We start from the raw sequence: 23,212 nt of genomic DNA on the forward strand, positions 1-23,212 counted from the left end.
TTAAGTTAAACCAAAATACATGGACGTTGATGTTATTTTCTCTCATTCTTTAATTAAAGGCAAAATGAAAAAAATTCTTGCTTGTTCAATAACTTGTTTTAACATTAAAAAAATGCCTTAGTGTGAAATCTCATTTTCTCAAGACCTATAAAATTTATAGTTTAATTAGGAATAATATATAATAGAATAATAGATTAAAAAAAAAAGAAAAAGAAAGATAGGAGATATAAAGGAAAATAAGAAGACAAAAAAGAGCCTTTTAATTTAAAAAAATAAATTTTAATTGTAATAAAAAAATATTATATGATACATTTTAATGTATAATTAATAATGTGTAAGGTAAAAAATCTGTATAACCTTTTTATTTCTCATGCAATCTTTTTTGTGAAAAACAATAATGTTATTTCTATTTTGATAATGTTATTTTTTTTTCATAAATTCATACAAATATACTATAAAAAAATCACTCATGAAGAGTAACATCATAAAAAATGAAAGTTGCATTATCATTGCTGCATTTTACCTTTTATGTACTTTAATAAGAGGAAAGTTTTCTAAATTATTTTCCAAGGCAAAGGAGGGTGGGGGGTTGATTGTGAAAGGGGTTTTAATGTTGAAAATGAAGGTAATTATATTCTGGATTCAATGTAGTCAATGGAATAATGGGATTCTTTGGGAACAAGGAATTGAAAATTTGTTGGTTTCTGTTTGCTGGTTTGTTTTAAAGAGTAACTAATTCAGAATATATATTTCAGAGTGAGAAGTCGATATTTTTTTATGAGAACTCAACGGACGAACCAGATAATTAAATCAAAGCGTTAACATTGGCCTTGGACTTTTCAAATGTTGTGGGTCAGTTTCAATTGGTATGAGTTGTTAAATAGTGATATTCAACTGAATCATTCCATTCCCACCGCTTATTAATGATTTTTTTTTTCCTTTTGATAAATTGCATATTTTTGTCTCTAAAATTATAAAATTACATTAATTTAGTTTAAATTTGAAAGGGTTTTTGGGTCTTAGCTTCTTAAATATACCATCTTCACTCAATTAATAATGTTAAAATTTGTATTAATTTATACAACGTCATATTGAGGTTAATTAATTTATCATGTAGAATGTTTATTAGTAGTCATCAAACTTATATTTACAAAGCATTAAACTTTATTTGTAGAGCATAATTGCGTCTTCATTTCTTTTAATGAAAACAAGATAAATTAAATAAACAAACGCCAAAAAGAATCTATAATGACCTGAATACTCCACACAATCCATTGAAAAAACAGTGAAGTTTTAATTTCACGCACTATATAAAATAGGGGATAAAAGGATTGGAATTAAGAACTGATCATTAATTAATTATATTTGATAATTGAGGTATACATCGATCAAAAAATCTACTTAATTAAACAACAATGTAACCCTATCCCCAATCATACATTCCTACAATTGATCAAATAAACTAATTAATAACAACATGGTCTCTTGATATTATGGATGGTGGTCTTTAAAAATGGTCCATCATAAAGAGGTTATTACACGGTGAGGTGTACATGTTAAGGTTCATAATTTTGTGTCATGTTTGTGCATAGGTTGGACAGCAAAGAAACCTAAACTGTTGTCTGTTATGGAAGATATATATATATGTATGTACATACATATATTATATAATATAATATAATAAAATTATTAATATTATATTATATATGTATGTATGTATGTATGTGAAAGCATTGCTGGTTTAATTTGAATATCTAATTAATCATCAAAAAACCATATCTACAAATAATGTGTCACAATTGCTTCAATTAATTTCTTGCATGCTCTGGAATTAGACGTCGACGCAACTCATCAGGTGCATCCGCTAGTTCTGCATCATTTCATTTAATTTCATTATTTAAATTAATAGCAATTGAAAAACAAAAAATAAAAAACAATTTTATAATACAATCTATTATTTCTGACCAACAGTTAGTCAATAATATTTAAAAATGTTGTTAAAATTGTTATGTTAGACTGCTGACAAAAATATTCATCAATATCAATTATAATTACTAGTCCTCGAACTTTTTTTTGAAATAAAAACTAATTAAACTAAATAACTCTTATTTAACAAAGAATAAAAAAGTAAAATTAGAAGAAGATTTAAATTACCTTGAGCTGTGAAATCAAACAAAGGTGGTAATGGTCGCCCATTTGGCAAGGTTATGTTAGGGTTTCGGAGATCATCAAAGAATGGGTGAGCACACGCTTCCAACTAATAAATAAAACAAATAAAATAAAATTACAGTGATTCTATTTATTTACAATAATGGTAAAATTAAATTAAAAAAAGAAGAAGAGTATTTCTAACAGTTAATTAAGTTTCTTACAGCAGTGCAACGTAGATTAGGTGAATATTGAAGCATCCTTGAGACTAGATCTATTGCTTGAGGAGGCATTGCTTTGGGAAAAACCTGAATAATCATTTAATAATATACTTAATTAAATATTCGATTGGTCATAGTTATCAATTACTATATAATTAAATTACAAATGTTAGGTGAGAACTAAGAAACAAAAGATATTGCTGACCTTATGCCATGGATGAGCTTTTATTTGAGGAAACTTAAACTCGTTGTAATTTGGATTCATGCACTTTATTTCTTCTTTGGTTGGTGTTCCCAAAATCTATATATATGTCAGATATTTACCCTTATTAGATGAAGTAACAAAATGTAAGACTGCACTTGCAATAAGAAATATGTGAATTTTATGGGTCTATAATTTGGTATTTAATTTTTATTTAATTTATTTTTATGATAAAGTTTGAATATTTAATAATTATTTATTTTTATATTTTTAAAATTAAATATTAATTTTTAATTTTTTTGTTAAGTTAGATAAATATTTTTAAACATTATAGCAATTACTATAAAACAAATTCATTCATTAATTTTAAAAAATGTTAGAGAATGAACACTTTTTTTTTATCAATATTAGTTAATATATAATTTAAATTAATATTTTATTTTTTATATTATTAGAATTTAAAATTTAAAATTTAGTATTTAAGATTTAAAATTGATAAATATCAACAAAAAATAATAAATTTTATTGATAATGTATTATTAGTCTTAATATTTTATATATTACTCTTTTTTGTTGGAAAATTCTTTTGTTAGAGTATATATCACAACAAAATATGTAACTTATTTAGATATATTGATGTAACGATATACCTAAATGTGACAACGATGGATAAATAAAAAAGAAGACAACAACTTTATTACCTTAATAATCTCTACTAATTGATCCACCCCACTCTCTCCAGGAAACATTGGCTGCAAATAAGACATCATTTTCATAAATAAGAATCAATATGAAAACAAAAGGAAGGATGTAACTGAATGTCAAGATTTATACTTATAATATATTAAGATTAAACCCTTTACTTAATCATAAGCAGAATCTATTTTTAAAAATTAAATAATATCATTATCTTCAATCCTAAACAAGTGTCTAACTAAAAATTTATTTGGCTCTAAATAAATATCTACTAAAAATAATGAAAGAATGAAAGGAAAAAAAAGAAGAAGAAAGAGTACATGTAAGTCTAAAAAAAAAGGAAGTTAATAAAAAAAACATTTTATACCATCAATTAAATTTATCTAACATAAAATTAAGAGGTTTCTAACCTGTCCTAACATAAGCTCAGCTAAAACACAACCAGCTGACCAAACATCTATGGCGGTTGTGTATTCTGTTGCCCCAAATATTAGTTCTGGAGCTCTATAATACCTTGAGCATATGTATGATATGTTTGGTTCACCAGGCACCTAAAATAATAAATTCAAGTTCAATAATATCACAACATTATTAGGCACATCATAAGATTTTTTTAATTTGATTATAAAAAATAAAATAAAAATAAGAGCATATACATACCAACATCTTTGCACTCCCAAAATCACATATCTTTAACTGATGAGTTTGGGGGTTAACCTATCATATGTAAAACAATTTGACAAAAATAAATAATTTTATTCGCTGCTATACTATTACAAATTATCGCGCGAGGCGACAAATTACCGACGAACAGACCGTCAATAAAAGTTAAGATTTTAAAAAATATGCGAAAAAATTTAATTTTGACGAAATCAACATATTAAAATATTTAAGCAAAATTGTAAAATATCATACCAAGAGATTTTGGGGCTTGATGTCACGGTGACACACATTGATCACATGATGCAAATAATTTAAACCACGGCATATCTACAAGGAGTTTTATCAAAAGTCAATATAAAAAAGAGAATTTAAAGAAAAAAAAAAGTGATGGAATTGAAGTATCAATAATTTTGAGACTTACTTGGTATGCATATAGTTGAATATAAATTGCAGGCATATGTTGGTGCACCCTGACATATTGCTTTGAGACTCTATAGACAGTTTCAGGAACATACTCCAAAACAAGATTAAGGTACAATTCATCTTTATTTGCCATTGAATAGAAGCAATGCTTTAGTTTAAGAACATTTGTATGGTCAAGAATTCTCATCACTTGCAGTTCCCTGTTCTTGTATCTCTTGTCTTGCAACACTTTCTTTATTGCAACTAATTCACCCGTTTCAACACACTTAGCCTACATCATATATATTCAAACCATAAGAATTATTATAAATTAATATGCGTAATAATTATAAATATAAAATTAATAAAGATGTCAAGTATTTTATATTTAAACTAAAATAATCATGAATTCAAGTCTTAATTGGATAAAACAAAATATAATTTTTATGGATTATATATGATAAAGGATATATATCTTTTAATATATACATATACACACACTAAATCTTTCTCATATGTTTATTATATATAATAGATTTTTTTTAAATGCTAGGAGATCAAAAGTCAATATTTTCAGTAAAAAAAAATCTAGTATTAATTTAAATATTTAACAAACATTTCTGCTGTATAAATATTAATATATACGAGTGAATAAAATAAAATAATAATAATATTAGGGAGATAAAAAAAATAGTCAAAATTTATTTTATTTAATGTTTATTAATTATTGTAACAATTAATAAATATTAAATAAGATAAGTTATAACTATTTTTTAGCTAATTTTTTTTATTATCAAACATTTTCCATAAAACAACACTTGATGCAATGAATATGAATACCTGATAAACAACACCAAAAGAACCGGTACCAACCACACGTTCTGCCATGTATGAGATTGTCTAACATAGTCATCAATATTAATTAGAGTTAGTTGTTAGCCAAAAATAATTAATTAATTAATGGAGTGATGATGTGATCCATAAGAAAGAAGACATCACCTGTTTTGATAGTCCATCGCGACCAGTAATAGCAGTAGTGATTATTTGACCTGTTTCTGTTCCATTACCATTCACTATTGTTGCTTCTATATCCTACATACAATTATTGTTATTATTATTATTATTCTTTTTCAAAATAATAACTTGTTTGATAATTACTACTTTGCAATGAATAAGAGAATTAGAAATGATTTTACATTTTACATAGTACTGTATGTTATATAGAAAAAAAATATATTGAATGATAATTAATTAATAATTAAGTACCTTTCCATTGTTGGTTTTGCTTTTCTCATCCCTAATTTTGATTTCGTGCAATTCTTTAGCTACATTTTTGGAATTAGATGTTCCGTTAGCTTCTTTTATGTGATGCCCCCTATCATTACTATCATTTGCATTGCTTTCAATATCGTCACCAAAGTTATCTCCTTTTGTCATAAAATCATCCCCTCCCTCAAAACAACAACAAAATAATAATAATAATTATAATAAACATCATTAGGAAATGACTCTTAAGAATTATAATATGATATGAATTACAACATAAAGTGATTAAAAATATGTCCCATTTTTTATTTTCGTTAAAACAGTTTTTTCTCCCTTTTTTTTACTAGATGAAATAAATGTTAAAACATCTGAAAGAAAAAAAAAATACAAGAAAAATAGAAACAAACTAAAAATAAATGTTTTAAGATCTTTAAATTAGGAAAAAAAGGAAAAAAGAAAAAAGGCATTAAGCTTACAGAATCTGGAAGAAGAGAAGTCTTGCCAGCAGCAATGCTTTTCAACTTTCTCATCATATTATTCATGGTGGTTTGTTTGCAGCCCCCACAACAAAACACAAATCCAAACCTTAACAAATACCTTCAAATCTCTCCCAAACTTTTTTTTATTATTATTAAAATGCAGAATAAACGGAAAGAGAGAGATGAAGAAGGTGGTTTTTCTCTCTCTTTCTTTACCCCAGTTTTCTCACAAACAAAGAAAGGGGACAAAGAAATTGAGAGAAAATGGATGCACAAGGCAACACAAACCTTAATTATATTATGAACACATACACCTTTCTATTTTTCCTCTGTCCCTTCCCTAAATGGAGTGCTACGTGGCACTTTTTTTATTTCAACGGTTAAGCCTGGCTCATCATCAAACCCAATCATTGTTACTCTTAATTAATTAGTCAAACCTAAGATCTTCACCATTGATTATTGAGTTAAGACAATCAAGATCTTCTAGTTGAAATTAAAGTACCATTTTAGGAGAGGTTAGATTATGGAAAATGAAGTTTCGGATTCAGATGAGATATGAACGGCATGTTCGTGGGTGTAACATGCTTCTAACAATAGATTATGCGACACTTCAGGACAACACTGTAATTTTAAAAATACTATTATTACTTTAAATCTTCTTAGTAATTTTTTCTTAGTAAATTGTAAGAAAAAAAGAAGAGAGATTAATGTGTTAAAAAAACATTAAGAATTTTGAATTCATAAAATAAAATGAAGAAAAACTAGTGTATGGACTAATTTATGGGTGTGTGACGTAGTACAAAATTCGTCTCCAATAATGATTTCATTTTATTAATTCTTTTTTGAAAAAATAAATAGTCTCTCTTAATTTTATTTTTAAATTTTTTTAACAAGCAAAATTTGCCCCCGTAATTACGCTTTTTAAATTTTTATTTTGAAAAAACACTAAAAATCCCATTGATTTGGTACTTAAAAAATTGTTTTTTTGAAAAAACACCAAACTCTCCAACAGATTTAGTGTTTCATAAAAAAAAAATTGAATTCGTCCCCGACAATTTCTAGATACTTGAAATAAAATAGTGAGAGTGATTTGCAAATGTTGAGATTTTTGGAAAATACTAAAAAACCAGTTTTGACAATTCCACATAAATCCTGAATATCAAAATGCTTTTTGTTCCTATATAAGCCCAAATTTTATACTACAAAAACGAAACTTTTTGTCCTCGTACTAATATTTTTGTAGCGTTGAGCTTGGGCTTATATTGAGACAAAAACCATTTTGATAATAGAATAACAGTATGAGGATAAAAATTAAAGTAAGCGAATACCAAAAAAAATCAAGTAAGAAAATAATTCAACCGAATCACCCAACCCAACCCGAAGTAAGAAAATAATGCAACCGAATCACCGAACCCAACCCGATAAGAAAACGGGCTGAGTCAGCATTCTTTCTCTTTCTTTTCTGTGTGCGTGTAAGTGTTGTGGCCACCCAAAAACGACGGCGTTGCGGGTGAGGCTTAACGCTTCGCACTGAAACACCACTGAACAGTGAACGAAAGCCATGGCAACGATTCTATCCTTCTCTTTCGTGCAACTCCAATCTTCTCTCTTTCGTCAACGTACCAATCTTCTCACAAGAACCTTCGCTTTTTCTTCGTCCTTTTCTTCTTCCTCTTCAGCTGCTTCTATCTCTGCTCCCAACCTTTCCCGCAAGAAATGGAAGCAACCTGTTTTCTCAGCGCTCGACCTCGGCGGAGTCAAGGTTAACAGAGAAGGTCAGAGCTTTCCGTTACTGTTTTTCTTAACAATTCAATGATGTTTATGATGCTTTTATATGCTGTTTGATCTGAAATTTGAAAGTGAAGTGATTTCATGAAAGTTCCAAGATTGAGTTTTTCAATTTTTATATGTTATACTTTTTTTTTTGTCACAGTTTAATGTGTTTATAATTTTGTGGTGTTGATATGTTTGTTCTGTGCTTAATAGAATTCTGATTAGTTTGTCTTGGTGGTAACATAGATGTGGTGAGGGATGATCCTACGAATAATGTGCCAGACAATATATTTTCAAAGTTAGGAGTGCAGCTCCATAGGAGAGATCAACACCCTCTTGGGATACTCAAGAATGCAATATACGAGTATTTTGACACAAATTATTCAAATAAGTACAATAAGTTCGATGATCTTAGTCCTATTGTTTCAGTGAAGGAGGTATGACATGAAACAGTTGAAGAGCTAGTTGTGCTTTTGCTTTGTGTCGTTCTTGTTGTAGATTTTGTTTAGCAAATTGATTGTTGTTGTTGTTGATGTTCCATTTTGTTTCAGTGTGATGATCTTCTTGTCCTTGCAGAATTTTGATGATGTCTTGGTTCCGGAAGATCATGTGAGTAGAAGCTATAATGATACGTACTATGTAGACCCTCAAACTGTTTTGAGATGCCATACAAGTGCTCATCAGGCTGAATTATTGATTTCTAATTATCAACTTTATAAAATTTCCTCTTTTTATTTTTATTTTTCTGTAGATGGAAGGATTTCGTGTTTTTGCTCCGGAGGAATGGGAGGCATCTGAATTGGATGGCACATCATTTGCAGCAGCTGACTTAAAGAAATGCCTTGAGGGTTTAGCACGCCATTTATTTGGTATTTCTTAATGGCCAATACACACTTTTTGGTGCTAGTTGCTGCAAATTGATAATTTATTAGGACTCGTAAGATGGATTAGTTAAAGAAAGTAGATTAATCATTGTAAATGATAGAAACAAATATTGATTGCATTTGCATATACAGTGCACCTCTGTACATGCATATTGTATTATTCATGACAAGATAGAAAGATATTTCAACAGACTCTAGAATGATTCTAGTTATGGAGTCATCCAACAAAGTCTCCTTCAGCTAAGAGAATACATATTATATACAAGTAATCATAAATTAATGGGATTGCTCATTCATAATTTCTGAGCAGAAAGAAAACCCTTTCAACAGGAAATTGGAAATATGAAGTTTTTAGGATGGTTATATTATTGTACTCCTGGAATAATAGGGTAGAATCTGCTAGAAAATTATATTTGAAGCAGTCTAGTTGTGAACTTTTGATAGTCCTTTTAAGCCAACTTGCAAACTGATTATCTGTAATATTTTCCATCTGCTCTTTTCTCTGTCTCATGGAGTTAAATGATTAATTTCAGGTTCTGTGGAAATGCGCTGGGTGGATACTTATTTCCCATTTACTAATCCATCATTTGAACTTGAAATATACTTCAAGGTATGCTATGGTCATGATTATGAGATTATCTCTTTAACACATTGGGTTTACAAAATGAAATTGCTAAATAAATGTAGGTTAGGACTTAGGAGATGACCAAAAGTTAAACATTTGTCACTAGATCATTCCATGCCATCCAGCTATTTATGTTTTTAGTAGTCAATACTCACACTTTTCAACCATCTTTAATTCAGAGATGCAGCTTAAGCAATGTGATCGGCTTTCCTTTATTTATCATTTTTAGGCTTGTGTCCTTTCCTCTCTTCTCTCATATTTTCTTTCTGTATTGTTCTGATTCTAATTTTATATATTGCTTATTTTTTCTTTTATTCCAGGAAAAGTGGTTGGAGGTTTTGGGCTGTGGAGTGACAGAGCAAGAGATTCTAAGAAAAAATGGGAAGCCAAACAATGTTGCTTGGGCATTTGGCCTAGGATTGGAGAGGCTAGCAATGGTTTTATTTGACATACCAGATATTCGTCTCTTTTGGTCAAATGATGAGCGATTTACCTCCCAGGTATTTTTTGGATTTGTTCAGAAGACATATGATTTTCTAATCTTGAGAATCACATTATTGTGCTATAAGTGTCATTCTTTTAGGATCTCTAACATGCTACTCTTGTCATTTTCTTTGGTTATATATTTTGAACACAGTTCTCAGAGGGCCAGTTGGGAGTCAAATTTAAGCCATTTTCAAAGGTAACTTTTACACTGTATCTGTGTGCTTGCTCTTAGGTGTTGACATTTATTGTTAATCAGCCGTGTAGTGTATATTCATCACTGAGAATATTGTTTTCCTGAGATATGTTATCACATTTGAAATGTGTTTGAGAAAGTTCCATGTTATCAAAGTTATGATAGCCTATATTTATATGTCTTCTTTTGTTGTTCAGATAGAAAGTGTGGTGAGAATTTTGATGATCTAAAATCTAAATGATGAGATATCTAGGAATGTGGTTTTGATGCTTCGCTATGTCAAGGTTCAAGGGCCTTTGTGATCAAGTTCCTGTTTTTATTTGTTTGTTTAGTTTCATTCTTGCCCAAAGATGCTTATCCTATTTGTAAATCTCAAACTAGAGGGTCTTCAACTGAATAGTCTTACTGGCATTCATCTTTTGCCGGGAACTTAGTGGGTCTATGTGCTGTTTATGGTTGGCTGTCCAGTTTTCGATTATAAGAAATTAGCAAAATTCTAACTGAGAATTCTAACTCTTTTTCTCTCTATTTTTCTTCCACAGTATCCACCTTGTTATAAGGACATCAGTTTCTGGATCAATGAATCATTTACTGAAAACAATCTGTGTGAACTTGTCAGAGGAATTGCTGGGGATCTTGTAGAAGAGGTAATTCTTTGAAAGTTCTAGTGAACCTTTTCTCTTGCATTTAAATGTATGTGGATTATCAGTGTTGCTGTTTCCTGAATGTCTAATGGATTGAAAATGTATCTGGGGTGATCTGATCTGGAATTGAAAATTGGGGGTAATGATATCTTCCCAAGTCATCATAGCACCAAGCGTTAATAATAAACTCACTAAATTGTTAGGCAGAAGCTGAAATAATCTGTTCACAGTATTATTATCAGCTGAAACTAATGTGATTCAGTTTAAGGGAACAAGTTGCTAAACCAACCAAAAGATCGGAGTGGGCATTTGCAACACCATTTTGCTTGGCAAAGGCTGTAACACAATATGCATGAATTGTAACTTGATATCAGGAACCATAAAATAGATTCCCATGGTTTCTAATGAAGCAACTTTACATTTACCATCCTTTCATGGTCAATTATTTGCCTCTTCTCCTTTGTTTATTTGTTTTTTGTTTGTTTTTTCCTACCCCCCTTTCTCCTGCTCCTCCTCCTCCTTTCTCTTTTTCTGAAAAAATTTAATTGGATCAGTTAGGTGTTCTCATTCTTTCTTCCTTTCTGATGCACCAAATGAAAAATGTTGACCTGTTCCTTCCTCTTTTTTGCCTTTTGAAATTGTAGGTGCAATTAATAGACAATTTTACCAACAAGAAAGGAATGACCAGCCACTGCTATAGGATTGCATATAGGTCTATGGAACGTTCTCTTACTGATGATGAAATTAACGATCTGCAGGTATTAAATTTATTTAATTCCTTCTTTTAGAATCAATCTTGGTCTTATAATGTCTATTTTGTTTGGGAAGTTACTAAACCCCAACCCCAATCTTTTTAAACGCAGTGGAAAGTAAGAGATCAGGTGCAAAGCAAATTAAATGTTGTGTTAAGATGAGCTCTGATGTCCTTATGATTATGAAGAGTTGCTGTTTGTTCTCAATTTTGTTCATGTATAGATCTTTTTCCTCCTCCGAGCATGTGATTCATGCTATAGACCGATATATGTATTATTCCATTTTTGCATGGTCAAAATACACTGCTATAAACAGGATTTTGTATCCTCATTTTCCTTGACATGATGTTTCCACCGCACAAGATATTGATTGTGATTTCTGTCTATTCTTAGCCTCAAAAACAAGTAAAAATAGTAAGAGCAGACTTGCATCTATTCCTCGTATCATTGCTCTATAAAAGACTCTTCTCTTAAATTTTAAACAGTGAGGTTAACATAAAAACTCTTTTATTATTCAAACCTTTTATTACTATATCACTTTTAATGGCTTACACATATTACAAGAGCATATAGGAAATTCTTACTAAAAAACAGACTACTACAGGACTTAAAAGGGGTAAGAAAAGCAATCTAGCAAAGTAATTTCTTACTTTTTAACCATGCAAGAATATCTAAACCGAAAGCATTTCCAAGTGCCAGTCCAGCAACAACTCCTCCTCCGTATCCGATCAGAATTATTTTCCAATCGAATTCAATGATAGATCCTAAGTCATAATCACTATCAAGTCTTGTCGGGAAAAACCAATTACCATCACATTTCTTCTTCAACTGAATCCCACACAGGCCTTGGTTTCCCGCGAAGCAGTTGCCTTCAAACGTGGAAAATTGATTGTTTTCTGGTATAGGACCTGAGAGTTTGTTAAAGGACACATTGAAAAACTCCAAAAAGGTGAGTTCTGCTAATTCTTGGGGTATTTTTCCCGACAGACTATTGAGGGAAAGATCAAGTGCTTCAAGGTTTGTGAGCTTTCTAAAGGAAGATGGAATCTCACCAGTAAAGAAGTTATTGGACATGTTGAACAAAACAAGACTCTTGAGATCCCCCAAAACAGATGGAATCTCTCCTGAAATTCTGTTATTTGAAATATCAATGGCTACCATGCAGTAAAATGTTTCCTGAATTCGCTCATAATCCGTGACAACCCCTTTGTTAGACATTGTGAATGAATAGGAAACATAAGTAAGCCAAGATTTTCCCACAATATTGACAGTCGAATCCTCATATTTTAATTGACTTATGTTGGAAGTTGTCATGGACTTCAAATTCTTGATCATCTTTGGAGTCAAATTTCCAGAGAATTTATTGTGGGAAAGATCAAGAATGTGAAGCTTTGGAAATGTGCATATACTTGGACAATTAATAGTTCCATGAAATTCATTAAAACGTAAGCCGATAACTTTCAGCTCAGGAAGTGATCCCAACCAGTAGGGAAACGAGTCATTGATCACGTTATAGCTGACGTCAAGAAACTCAAGCATTCTACAATTGACCAATTCTCTTGGCAGCTGGCCTTGCAAATTGTTGTCAGCGAGATTAATCATCTTAAGTGCACTTCCCATGACATATGTTTGGGGAAGGTGGCCAAACAATTTGTTTCCTTGTAGCATCATGATTTGAAGAGATTGGCTAGAGCTTCCCAAACATGATGGAATGCTGCCACTTAAGTTATTATTGGCCAGATCAAGAAGCACAAGGGATTTTAGATTGCAGATCAATGGAGATATTTCCCCTGTCAATGAACTCCCGGAAATGGACAAACTTTGAAGAGTTTTTTTCTCCCAAATCCAGTTAGGTACTACTGACTTGAAATCATTGATTGATAAGGCTAGAGATGTCAATTGATCCAAGTCTTGCAAAAAGGATGGGAACTCAACCAAATTGCATGAATCCAAATCTGCAACTTCTAATGGAGGAAGGGTTCCATTGGAAGAACCTTTCCCCGGGAGCAAAGAGAATTTGTTGTCGGATAAAGAAAGATAACTAAGAATTTTGAGCTTCAAAAACATATCATTCTCAATCTCTCCTTCCAAAGAATTACCACTAAGAGAAAGTGTGTGAAGATTCTCTAGTGAAAACAGAGAGTGAGGAATTTCACCTTGAAGGTGATTTTCTTGAAGACCCAACCACTGTAAGCCAGTTAGGTTCATTATCCAAGTTGGAATTCCGCCAGTTAAATTGCATTGCTCCAAGTACAAGACCTCAAGTGGGGGAAGGGTAGCATTGAAAGAACCTTTTTCGTTGAGCAAAGATAATTTGTTGTAAGACAAATCAAGGAAAGAAAGCCTTCTCATCTTCAAAAACAATCCAAGCTCTAGTTTCCCTTGCAACGAGTTGAAGGGTAGAGAAAGAGATGTAAGATTGTCCATTCTAAAAAGAGAGTATGGGATTTCACCATGAAATGCATTGCTGTTAAGATTCAAGTAATCCAGAGATGTTAGGTTCATTATCCAAGATGGTATCTCACCAATTAAGTTGCATCCTTCTAAGGATAAGAAAGATAGGCGGGTGAAATTCAAAAAAAATAATGGAAAGGTGCCAATGGTTAATCCGCTGGATTTAAGATTTAGATGCACCAGTTGATTGAGGTTGCCAAACGAAGAAGGAATAGATCCTTGGAAATTGCATTGTGCAATGGTCAACCAATTTAAAGAAGTAAGATTACCAATGGATGTTGGTATTCTACCACTAAAGTTTGTGTCATGGAGAACCAACTTGCTAATGAGTGACCTTGATTGTAAATCAGGAATCACACCATTAAGGTTTTGGTTGTAAGCCAAAACCAAACTTGTCAAGTTTGGAAGATGGAATATTTCAACTGGAAATTCACCATACAGGTCACAACAGGAAAGATCGAGACTTTGCAGATATGTGAGGTTTGTGAGTACATCAGGCACAGATGATGAAAATCCTGATTTGCTAGCATTGAGGTATCTTAGCTGTGAAAAGTTACCTATCTTGGTTGGAATTTGAGAGTGGCTGAAGTCATTGTCAGAAAGATCAAGGCTTTGAAGGTGTACAAGAGAAAACAGACTGCTATTAGCATCTATTGATCCATACAGCTGGCTGCTACTCAGATCAATGCCAATCACATGACCGGTGAACTCGTCGCATTCGATGCCATCCCAAGAGCAGCAATCTATGCTTGGCATCCAATGATCCAAGAAACAGTTTTGGGATAGCTGACCTGATTGTAAGAAGCAGACTTAGTAATCACAAAACTTTCCTTAAACTGCAACAAGGCATTGCTTTCAGTTCCGTGACATTGGTGAGCCTTTATGATAGTGGACGATGAGAAGAGCAGTGGAAAAAGAAAAAGAAAAAGTGTTGGAAAAACAAGAGACCATAAATATCCCATGGCTTAATAGGTTTAGTGCAATGCAAATATTGAGATGACAAGTTTGGCAGACACCAGTTGTCTTTTATAGAGAAACAACACTCCCCCGAATGGTAAAGATTAACGTGATTTACTGCTAGTTGACTCATTTTAATCCAATTTGAATGAATGCGATTTCCATCATGCATTTAACATCAGTCAAAACCCAGTATAAGGGAGCTAAGTCTCTCTTACATACGTCGCAGTCAACAATAAATGGATTCAAAGGTGTTTCTAAATTTCTCTTATATACTTAATAGCTCTGACAATGTCTTCTCTTCTACGTTCACCATTATGGCTTGGTTCGTAGTACCAATACTTAATACTTAATTACTTTGACATTGTCTTCTCTTCTACGTTCACCATTATGGCGTAGTACTAATCTATTATCTATTTATAAACCCGGTGGACGCACTCCATGATCCTCATTAAATTCTTCCAAAAAAAAAATTACGCATTTGAAAGCTTCTTCTAAGTAATAGTCCTGCATGATATTGGCAAATTGAAGCCTCAAACTTGACCTTGAAATAACAAGAGAAATCATGAGAATTCCAATACTCAAATCAATCCAAACTAATACTAAAAGTCTAAGATAAAAAAAGAAAAAAACAAAAAGAAAACTTAGGATAATATCCAAACAGGAGAACAAAAAAATTTTACATCTGCTAACAATCTTTTGAAACTCCCGTCTTTCAAATTGAAGATGCCAACGTCATGATGCGTAGCAAAGTCTGATGAGTGAACCAAACGCATGTTATCTGTATAGTAGATTTGATTTCCTTTGCAATTTAAAAAATTGCTCGACAACATCTGAACAGAAGAATTGAGTCCAATTACTAGTATGTAATTTCCCAAATCATATATTCTTGACCATGCTTTTTCATTTTTCTTCAATTCATAGACACAGAATTTGACGGTCTCCACAAAATACTTTTTATTCCCCAGGTAACGATGTCTTATATGTCTTATCAACATCAATAAACTTCCATTATCACATCCAATTAGATAGTAACACTTGAAGCTTCCGAAGACAATATCCGATGGAGGTGGTGTGGCTTCATAAATTCTTCCCACTGGTCCTGATTTATTTTTGGTATCAAATTCGTATAGTTGGCCTTCGTAATCTACTGCATATATTTTCTCTTGAAAAAATATGACATCGCAAATGTCGGTGTATCTTGTTGAAAATCTATGCCATCTCTTGTCATTAGGCTTGTAAAAAGCCAAACTACAAAGACCTCCATATATGACCACAGCTATAAAATCATTGTTATTATCGTTGGTAGGAGTTGAATTTATAACAGCCTTCCAAATTTGGGTCTTATGCATAAGAATGGTATTTCGAGTGATAATTTGACCTCCAAAATAAATAGTACATTCATCCCCATTAATATCAATTACATTGGGGAGAGTTGAAATAGGAGGAAGTTCGAAGTGAACCTTTGTAAAAGGATTTAACATTCTTATCGTACCTTCATATACCATTACGATTATCAACCATCCATGACAAGAACCACATATGTTATTGTCTTGCAGCTCTGGTAGAATAAGATGATAAATCCCCTCCTCTTCAAGACCACCTGTGTTAGGAATTTGTTCGTCAATGGTAGGTAATTGCATGATATGGTAAATGTCCTCCTCTTCACGAGAATGAAATTCTTCACAAGATTCTTTAGCAGCACCACCACCACCACCAATAGGTAGTAGCAGCCACGGAACTTTGTTGCCATTAGGGATCTTTGGAAGTTTCAAGTTCCATTGCTTACAAACCAATCGTAGTTGAAGGTAGTCATTGTCATATGAATGAAACCGATTTGTAATTTTGTTTAACAAATCTTGATGAATACTTGACCATCGATCTACCTCACCCATTGCAAATTTCAGATGAAATCCAAAGTAATGTATAGAAGAATTGAAGAATAGAGAAGACTACTAAAAAGACATGGTTATTATATTTAAAGATAAGATTTAGCAAGTTTGAAATTAACCATCGTTAGTTCGTTATTATATTTTTCAAAATTCAAACTGTCTTTTTTTTTTCTTTAAGAATACGAGGATATCATACAAAAAAAAATTAGAATATTATATTTTTTCAATCTTAGTTAGTTATTATATTTTTTCAAAATTCGAATATTATACCAGGAATCTTTACATTGCATTATTTCCAACGTGATATATAGCGTGAAAGTACATTGGATAAATATAGCGTATGAAAAAAAAGTATAGAAAAAGAGGAGAGATTTAAACGTTTATCCTAAAATAAAAAATATCGTGTCTTGATTTAAAAATAATTTCAAAAGTTTGTTCTATTTTTTGAAAATGTTTTCGTTAAAAATATTTTTAAAATGTTTAATCAATTATATTTAATTTTCATACCTTATTTTCATTTTTGACAAAAGATTATGGCTTATTATTAATACAAATGTAAATTAAATTAATTTTGTTTCTTTGAAGAATTGTGATTTGACATGGATGATAGTGATTAAGAAGAAGAAACACAAATATTAAGCATATGTTGTATGTGGATTGTTACTTTTATTTAATTTTGTATGCACAATAGTAGTTTGATATAAGGTTTTGTGTAAATTCGTTAGCTGTGTTTTTAGCTATTTATTTAAAAAAAAAAAGAAATGTACTTTGTTTTGTCTTTTTTTTCCATATGATTTCATATGTCTAGCTCTGCTGATTTTAGAGAAAGTCAAGGTTTTGTCTTTAATTTTACCTATTCTTTTTAAAATATAAATTATGAAATTTATTCATTTATCCATTTATTATGGGTTTTCTTATCCTTTACCGTGCGCACAGAATGTATGAAATCATTTTAAATTTGGATGAATGAAAAAACAATAGATAATGACTTTGTAAATTTTGATTCTAATTGGTGTAATATTCTTTGTTCATTAAATTTGATGGTGAATTATCATCTGATTGGTCAAAGTCCCTCACTTTTTTGTGTTTAATTCTTTGGAAACATCTTATTTTTTGGGAATTTTATTACTACGCCTTATTTATTTTGAGTTTTTGTCTATTTTCTTCTTTATTATCAAATGTAAACTCTCATGTTGACTAGCTAGGTTGTATTAGTTTATAGTTTTAAAGATGTACAGTTGATTTTCTAAAAATATTCTTTACGGTAAGACAATTTTTATCTATTTCCTTTCATATATAAGTTGTGGAATTTAGAGTATATTTGGATTAGCGTTTGAAGTATCAAATATAGGTTTAATTTTCTTAAAAGCTTCACTTTTTAGTTTGGCAATTGTTTCTTCTTCTGAACATAAAGATAAAATTTATTTTCTATTTATCAATTTTATCATCCATTATTTATATTATTTATATGATTAATTTTGTTATTTTTCTTTATAATATTTTTTCTCTATTACTCTCTTTTGGATATTATTATTCTTTATTGAATTTTTATTATTTTTTGTTTACATAAATTTTTTTACCTGTTATTTTTTTATGGAATAATAATAGTAAAATTATAGCGTATTAAAAAAAAGTACTAAAAATACTAAAAATATCTATATAAAAATATCATAAAAAAATTTTAGATTTATTTTCATCACTATCAAGATAAATATTTAATTTTATTATTTTTAGTATGCTCTTTTATAATTGTAATTCCCGTGTACTATATTTTAATGTAATTTTTTATAATATAAATTATGATATCTTTAAAAAAGACAAATTAAATAAAAAATTAATCATAAATAATAATTAAATAATTAAAATCATAAATATTGAATTCCAAAATAATATTAAGAATAAGATTATTAAAGAATTAGAATAAGAGTATAATGTAAAAGAATACTAAATTAACATTTTGATGTTAATACTTAAAATTTAAAAAAATATAATATATATATATATATCTAAAATTTATATTTTTTAATTTTAATTAAAAATATATTTTACTAATTTTGATATGTTATTTTTATTTTAGTAAATAAATATTAATTCTATTATATAATTAATTAATAAAATCTATTCAAATATCTAAATTAAAATGATAGAATAATATAAAAAAAATTATTTAAGTCGATGTTTATTTTAGTAATTTTTTATCTAGAAGTGATTTTGAGTAGTGTAATCCAAATAACATTTATTTTATTAAAATTTATTTTGATATAAAGATTGCCAAATATAAATCACTTTAATATAAACTTACTTTTCATCAAAATCAAGTTTGCAAAATTAATTTTATACAAATTTTTATTTGCAAACTGTAATCCAAACACACATTTATTAGTGTATTGATTCATTCATGTGTTCTGTTTAGAGAATATATCCTATTATTTTAAATTTAGATGAATGAAAAAACAATAAAAAATGACTTTGTAAATTTTATTCTAATTGGCAAAATGTTCTTTGTCCATTAAACTTGAAGGTGATTTGATTGGCCATAATCTTTCACTTTTTCCAATTTTTTCTTCTTTTTTTGGTATTTAATTCTTCGATAATATGTTCTGTTTGAAAATTTTGTTATTGACCATTATTTAGAGTGAACTACCAATCTGGCCCTATCCATTCTTTAGAATGACAATGTGATCCTTCATAAAAAAATGACCCACTTCGATTCCTGTCCTTTACTTATGTGACTCAACTCAGTCTATGTGGGTATTTTTCCGTCAACTCTGAACGAAAAATACTGACGTGTCAAGTTAAAAAATGAACAGGGGCCTAATTGTCTTTAAATTTAAATTGGTTAGGGGTTTATTTGTCCCTATTCTTTAAATAATATTTTTTTAAAATTTTTTTATTCATTATATTAATATTTTTTAATAAATTATTAAATATATGATATAATAAGTACAAACTAATTAATAAATTATTTAAATTTAAAAATATCATTTATTATGAATAATTCTCAAATATAATTTTTAAATATATATAAATAGTAAATATTAAAATTCGTTTAATACATTAATAATAATAATCCTATGATATACTATTAGTATTATGATCTAAATAATTTTCACAATAAAATAAAAACTAATGAACACATTATTTGATATATAGAAAAATTTTTGAGTAATAACAAATTTAATTTTTTTATCTCTTTAAACTAAATTAATAATTCTGTTTGATATCTTGGCACTAAAATACACTATGAATAGGCTACTAATAGTCTAATACTAAATGAAATAAAACATAATATATAATGTGTATTAGACTATTAGTAGCCTACTCATAGTGTATTTTAGTGCTAAGATAACAAATAGAATTATTAATTTAGTTTAAAGAGATAAAAAAAATTAAATTTGTTATTACTTAAAAAAATGTTACAATATATCAAATAATGTGTTCATTAGTTTCTATTTTATTGTAAAAATTATTTAGATCATAATACTAATAGTATATCATAGGATTATTATTATTAAGTATTAACCGAATTTTAATATTTATTATTTATATATATTTAAAAATTATATTTGAGAATTATTCATAATAAATGATATTTTTAAATTTGAACAATTTATTAATTAGTTTGTACTTATTATACCATATATTCAATAATTTATTAAAAAAAGAATATTAATATAATGAATAATTTTTTTAAAAAAAATATCATTTAAAGAATGGGGATAAATAAACACCTAACCAATTTAAATTTAAAGACAATTAGGCTCCTGTCCATTTTTGAACCAGACACGTCAACATTTTCCGTTCAGAGTTGACAAAAAACACCCACAGAGACCGCGTTGGGTCACAAAGATAAAGGACAGGGACCAAAGTGGGTCGTTTTTATGGTGAGGGGTCGCGTTGTCATTCTGAGAAATGGACAGGAACATGATTGGTAGTTCACTCCATTATTTACTTTGTGATCTTATCTATTTTTTTTAATTTGGCAAATTTAAGCTCTATATTGAGTCTCATTAATTTAGATATGGATTACTTTGTGGTGTATTGGCTAAAAATGGGTATACTGTGTGTATTACAGACATGTGGACGTGTCAGATGGAGGCACAATACGCAGGGGGCGTGTTGCCTGAACCACGTGGGGGGCGTGGAAGCTACGTGGCTTGATGAGGTTGAGCCAACAAGGTAGCACGCGGGGGGCGTGCTGAGTCAGCACGTGGGGGGCGTGCTGACGTGACGAACATGCATTGGTCCAAGTAGCAACACGTGGGGGGCGTGCTGAGTCAGCACGTGGGGGGCGTTTTGACACGTGTCAAAGCGTGATTGGCTGAGGCAGGCAGCACGTGGGGAGCGTGTTAAATGCACCTCTCTATATAAGGCAGAGCTCGCTAGTATTTTGCATACTAAAGATTAGAGTGTGTTATGAGTGTTCTTTGAGACTATTGTTAGTGTAATGGAGGACACCGCAAACTTGGTGGTGTATCACAACGGTGAGATAATACATAATACTCATGAGGGAGTGAGGTTTGTGTCCCATAATCCGTTTTTGTTTATGGTTCCATGCACGATGACGTTAATGGAGCTGCAGAACGGCCTCTGTCAAAGCATGGAGAACGGTACATTAATGACAGTGAGCAGAATTCTGTACCGAAATCCGATTATAGTTTTTGGTGGTCTAATACAGTTTGATGCCATGCCGATCACTGATGAAGCGAGTATGCAAAATATGTTTCAAATTCACCGGCAGACTCAGATACGACACCCACAGATTGAGTTGTACGTTGAGTTTGAAACTGTAGAGGAAGTGGCGGTTCAAAATGATATAGATATACATGATGATAGAGCTGCAGTGTACGAAGGAATGAATAGTGACAGCGAAGAAGACTTTGAAGTCACTTATGAGGCCAGCGACGAAGATGAGGATGGTGATGTGGGAGTTGAGGCAGCAGCAGAGAATGTAGTGGTTCATCTGTCGAGCAATCAACCGATGGACGTTCCACCTTTTATGCCTGAGTTGGATCTCGAGGCCATGCATGCCCTTGAGTTTCTGGAATATGCAAACATAGGTACGTGTTGACTAAATAATAAGTTTTTGTTAGTTTATACGTTGGATTGAGCAATAAATGATGATTTCGGCTTTCTGTAGGAATTGCTGATCCTGAGGACGGAGAGTTCCGAATTGGAATGGAATACAGCTCTAGAAAGTCGGTCGTCACAGCAATTAGAAGTTTCACTATATCTATAGGAGTTGACTATGATGTGTATGAGTCTGAGCCACAGACGTTCTATGCAAAATGCAAGATGTACGGGCGTGGATGTGACTGGCTTAACCGAGCCAGCTTGATACGGAAAAAAGGTTATTGGAAGATACGCAGATACAACGGTAGGCACACGTGTACGATCGGAACGATTTCACAAGATCATTCCAAGTTGGACTCAGATACAGTTGCTGAGGCTATAAGGCCATTGGTCGAGACGGACCCGTCCATCAAGGTGAAATCTATAATTGCAGAAGTCCAATCAAGGTTTAACTATACCATCAGTTACCGAAATGCTTGGTTGGCAAAGCAGAAGTTTGTAGCCAAAGTTTTCGGTGGTTAAGAGGATTTTTACCAAGCCTTGACATGGTGGCTCTTGGTCATGGTGCAGAAGATGCCTGGCTCAATTGTCCAAATAGAAACACGACCACTGTAGGGAATGAGGAGGCGCAAGGTGTAAAAATACTTCATCGTGTATTTTGGAGTTTCAATCCATACATTAGGGCATTTAGGCATTGCAAGCCCCTGGTTCAGGTTGACAGCACACACCTATACGGAAAATACAGAGGTACACTTCTAGTCGTTGTTGCACAAGATGGGAACCAGAACATTGTGCCTATCGCCTTTGCCTTGGTGGAAGGGGAGATAGCTGATGCGTGCACTTCTTTCTCAAGAATCTGCGAATGTATGTTGTTAGAAAAGATGGTGTGGGTATAATATCAGACCAACATGAGTCAATACAGGTAGCAGTAAATCGTTCCGGTGGTGACTGGCAAACCTCTAAGAGCATGGTGGATGTTTTGTATAAGACACATCGACAGTAACTTCTTAAGAGCATTCAAAGTCCCTCACTTGCAAAAGCTTGTTGTCAACATAGGGTATTCAAGAACGGTGGAGGAGTACAATATCAACTATAAGAGGTTGGAAGAGCGAGGCGAGGCATATACCAGGTGGTGCGATGCCATTGGTCTCAGACATTGGGTATTGGCATTCGAAGAGGGACATCGATAGGGCCATATGACAACGAACCTTGTCGAGTGCATTAACTCAGTGTTGAAGGGTTCCCATAATCTACCTGTGTCGGCACTGGTCCGAGCAACATATTATATGTTAAATGAACTTTTTACGCGGAAGAGTGTCGAGACTCGCGAACGCAAGCGTGCTGGATATACGTACTCCGCATTTGCGCAACAGCGGATAGAAGTAAGTATGCAACATGCTGG

The 23,212-nt window shown here is 31.2% G+C and overlaps 3 protein-coding genes across 6 annotated transcripts in view; 1 reads left to right on the forward strand and 2 right to left on the reverse strand.

Annotated features, from left to right (window-relative positions):
- Window positions 1-1,427: 1,427 nt before the first annotated feature.
- LOC107485568 (shaggy-related protein kinase theta-like) lies at window positions 1,428-6,341 on the reverse strand. Of its 4 annotated transcripts, none has more exons than XM_021140873.2 (13): window positions 6,075-6,341; window positions 5,599-5,657; window positions 5,332-5,424; window positions 5,173-5,232; window positions 4,352-4,624; window positions 4,183-4,257; window positions 3,928-3,984; window positions 3,678-3,818; window positions 3,273-3,323; window positions 2,575-2,670; window positions 2,373-2,456; window positions 2,155-2,257; window positions 1,428-1,870 (listed from the first exon to the last, which is right to left on the reverse strand). In XM_021140873.2, exons 4-13 carry the CDS (start codon window positions 5,218-5,220, stop codon window positions 1,809-1,811), a joined length of 990 nt encoding a protein of 329 aa, XP_020996532.1. In that variant the 5' UTR covers window positions 5,221-5,232; window positions 5,332-5,424; window positions 5,599-5,657; window positions 6,075-6,341; the 3' UTR covers window positions 1,428-1,808. The 4 variants fall into 4 exon arrangements, with proteins under 4 accessions (XP_020996532.1, XP_015961597.1, XP_052116161.1 ...); XM_016106111.3 differs by having other exon boundaries at window positions 5,599-5,784; XM_052260201.1 differs by lacking the exon at window positions 5,599-5,657 and having other exon boundaries at window positions 5,332-5,417.
- Window positions 6,342-7,530: 1,189 nt separating this feature from the next.
- Window positions 7,531-11,820, forward strand: LOC107485569 (phenylalanine--tRNA ligase, chloroplastic/mitochondrial). The gene is given in 10 exon segments (XM_016106113.3): window positions 7,531-7,852; window positions 8,097-8,287; window positions 8,427-8,587; window positions 8,589-8,719; window positions 9,268-9,344; window positions 9,680-9,859; window positions 9,997-10,041; window positions 10,581-10,685; window positions 11,327-11,440; window positions 11,546-11,820. Coding segments are annotated over 10 exon segments (1,269 nt in total). The 5' UTR covers window positions 7,531-7,638; the 3' UTR covers window positions 11,597-11,820.
- A 36-nt stretch (window positions 11,821-11,856) lies between these two features.
- Window positions 11,857-23,212, reverse strand: part of LOC110280206 (receptor-like protein 9DC3) — a 46,723-nt gene continuing 35,367 nt past the window's right edge. Inside the window, 6 exon segments of the mRNA XM_052260659.1 lie at window positions 11,857-12,969; window positions 13,126-13,428; window positions 13,726-13,815; window positions 13,888-14,647; window positions 14,650-14,766; window positions 19,193-19,204. Coding sequence (XP_052116619.1) covers window positions 12,065-12,969; window positions 13,126-13,428; window positions 13,726-13,815; window positions 13,888-14,647; window positions 14,650-14,766; window positions 19,193-19,204 — 2,187 coding nt within the window. The 3' untranslated portion in view covers window positions 11,857-12,064.

The sequence above is a fragment of the Arachis duranensis genome, chromosome 4 (assembly GCF_000817695.3).
Source record: "Arachis duranensis cultivar V14167 chromosome 4, aradu.V14167.gnm2.J7QH, whole genome shotgun sequence".
NCBI lineage: Eukaryota > Viridiplantae > Streptophyta > Magnoliopsida > Fabales > Fabaceae > Arachis > Arachis duranensis.

What these genes read in the sequence shown, in the direction of transcription:
- LOC107485568 (XM_016106111.3), bottom strand. Translation starts at nt 6,140, where the DNA reads ATGAATAATATGATGAGAAAGTTGAAAAGCATTGCTGCTGGCAAGACT. An exon ending in TTCAACTATATGCATACCAA is followed by an intron (nt 4,258 to 4,351) that starts GTAAGTCTCAAA and finishes AACTCCTTGTAG; the next exon opens with ATATGCCGTGGTTTAAATTA. An exon ending in TCAAGCCCCAAAATCTCTTG is followed by an intron (nt 3,985 to 4,182) that starts GTATGATATTTT and finishes TACATATGATAG; the next exon opens with GTTAACCCCCAAACTCATCA.